General features: G+C 61.7%; 1 protein-coding gene across 1 annotated transcript; it reads right to left on the minus strand.

Moving 5' to 3' along the window:
- Window positions 1-7: 7 nt before the first annotated feature.
- On the minus strand, window positions 8-2,065 carry GHDC (GH3 domain containing; the record flags this gene model as incomplete). The annotated part of the gene is made up of 4 exons (XM_081809963.1): window positions 1,953-2,065; window positions 1,199-1,482; window positions 787-908; window positions 8-638 (listed from the first exon to the last, which is right to left on the minus strand). Coding segments are annotated over exons 2-4 (1,024 nt in total), but the record flags the coding sequence as incomplete, so codon positions are not given.
- Window positions 2,066-2,357: the final 292 nt, after the last annotated feature.

The raw sequence follows: 2,357 nt of genomic DNA on the forward strand, positions 1-2,357 counted from the left end.
AAAAAAAAAAAAAATGGAGCTGCTGGTGTTGGGGGGATTAAATGAGGTGACTGTGTAGGGCTCACTACTTGGCAGGTTAGCTGTGCGGCCTCTGACCCCTGCCCCCAGCTCACTGGCCCTGAGTCCTGCTGACCTCCAGAGGCGGCGTAAGCGGGCGAGAAGAAGGTTAGCCCTTGGCACCACAAGGCCCCCAGGGCAGCCACAGCCTCAGCCTGGCCTCCTGCGTCCAGAGTCACCACCACCTGTAGCTTTGGCCAGAGTCGGAGGGCCAGTCCTCGGGGCCCCAGCTCTAGGGCTTCCCGCAGCTCCGCCGCCCGCCTGGGGAGAGGTGGCCCTGGGTTCCCGGCAGCCATTGCTTCAGCCAGCTCTTCACCATCGGCCTCCAGGCCCGAAAAGACGTCCAGGAGTTCAGCGGCCGTCCCAGCTTCCAGTGCCCGCAGCTCTGGGGACCTCAGTGCCTCTAGCAGCAGGGCCCCAGGGTGCTTGGCTCCAGGGGCCCTAACACCCTGGCCCAGGGCATGCCAAGGCCAGGGGAGAGGGTGAGGCCAGGGGGATGTAGGGGTCACACAGGCCATGCCTCCCGGAGCCAGCACTTCTGGGTAGGCCTTGCTTAGGGCTGCCAGACCCAGCAAGGTGGCCTGGGGGGGAGACAAGAGCGGGTGTCGGCCCTGGGCCTGAGCCAGTCTCTGAGCCCCCAGGTTGGGGGTTCTTTGCCCACCCCAGTGGGAGGGTTGGGCTGCAAGTAGGGGTCTCTGGTGGAGCTAGATACCAGCCTTCTCAGTTTACCTGCAGGGAGGCCTCCCCGTAGTACTGGGTTGACATAGGGGGCAGGAGCTGCCCCCCACTTTCTTCCTCCTGGGCCTGGCTGGCCTTGGTCAGAGGGAGATGGTTCCGGAAGGTGCTTGTATCTGTAGCCCCAAAGACATCATAAACTTGTCCTGAAGCCAAAGTTGCCCAAGAGTTTCAGGCAAGATTGGTAAGACCCTTGAGGAGGGAACCCAGCATAGGCCTGGGGCAAGGCTACTGGGGCCGAGGAATGGAACATGCATCTTGAACAACCTTGAGCCTGGGTAGGGTCTTTGGGTCGGGCCCCTCTGGGCTGGCAGTAGAAGGGGAGAAGGGAAGTCCTCAGGTTCTGGAATCTGACTTCCTGTGGCTTTTCTGCTTGGGCCGCCTCCCCAGACCCTTGGAAACACACCTGTGGTCCTCCGGAGGGGAACGTGGGGTCTTTGGGCTCCTTGCAGACACCACCTCAGGGCCTGCTGCTGGCTCCGGCCTGCGCGCTGGGTGCTCTGCTCTAGTCTCCACTGCTGCCACGCAGCTGCCCAGCTTAGGGCCCCCCCTGCCACACGGTGCTGGAGGCCAGCACGCCAGGACAGCCGGGCATCCTGGGGCTGCCGCTGCCGGAGGATGGCCAGGGCCGGCAGCAGCATCAGCAGGAGGAAGAGGAGGAGAAGGGGAAGCAGCATCTCCAAGCAGCTCCTGGGAGGAGGAAGGGACCCAAGTCCTGGAACTGGGGGAAGGAGAGGATAACCCATTTCTCCCCACCCCCCTTAACCCCACTCTGCCACACAAGAAACCAAGGAAAAAGGAAGTCTGGGAGGAAGCCAGGACCCGTCAGGCAGGTGATGCAGAGGAGAGGACATCAAGGCTTTGGAGTCCCACTGACCTGAGTTCGGACCCTGGCTCTGCCACTTGGTTAGCTGTAGGGCCCTGGGTAAGTAGCTAGCTGCTCCAGGCTCCGTTGCCCTATCTGTAAAATGGGAATAATAATAGCCCAGCAGAAGCTACAGAAAGGGCCTGACACGGTGCCTGGCACACACAGGCTGCCCAAAGAGCGCCGTGTCCAACCCACTTCCGAGTGAGTGGCTCTGCTTCATCCCAGGATCCTCCCTGTCCCAGCTCCGGGTCCCTCCTGAGCCCCGGGTGGTGGTTCCACTCCCCACATGCACCTGTCACAGCCCACTTGTGCCCACTCTCAGCACTCAGGGCCCTCTGGGTCCTCCGGTTTGTGTACACGGCCAGCCAGAAAGATGGAGCCGTGGCTTTAAAGGGTGGGGCCCGCATGGGGAAATCCGGCCACAGGCCTGAGGGAGGAGCTGGGGTGGGGGTGCTCTTAAAGGGGCAGTTTGCCTAAGGGCCCACGTGCTAGGAGCCAGCCCAAGCCCGCGGCTGGGAGGAAACTCCCCGCAGGAGAAGTGTGGTCTTCAAACTCCTGCAGGTGAAGGAAGAGAAAGCTGAGTGTGGAAAAGAGCGCCACGAAGCAGCTTGCGTTGGGAGAAGGGCGCACCCCAGAAGAGCAGATTCAAGCTTGAGAATTGTTTAAAAAACAAAATTTTTGGGGCGCCTGGGTGGCT

This window comes from Leptonychotes weddellii, unplaced genomic scaffold (assembly GCF_054177405.1).
Source record: "Leptonychotes weddellii isolate Sample4059 unplaced genomic scaffold, ASM5417740v2 HiC_scaffold_15972, whole genome shotgun sequence".
Classification (NCBI taxonomy): Eukaryota; Metazoa; Chordata; class Mammalia; order Carnivora; family Phocidae; genus Leptonychotes; species Leptonychotes weddellii.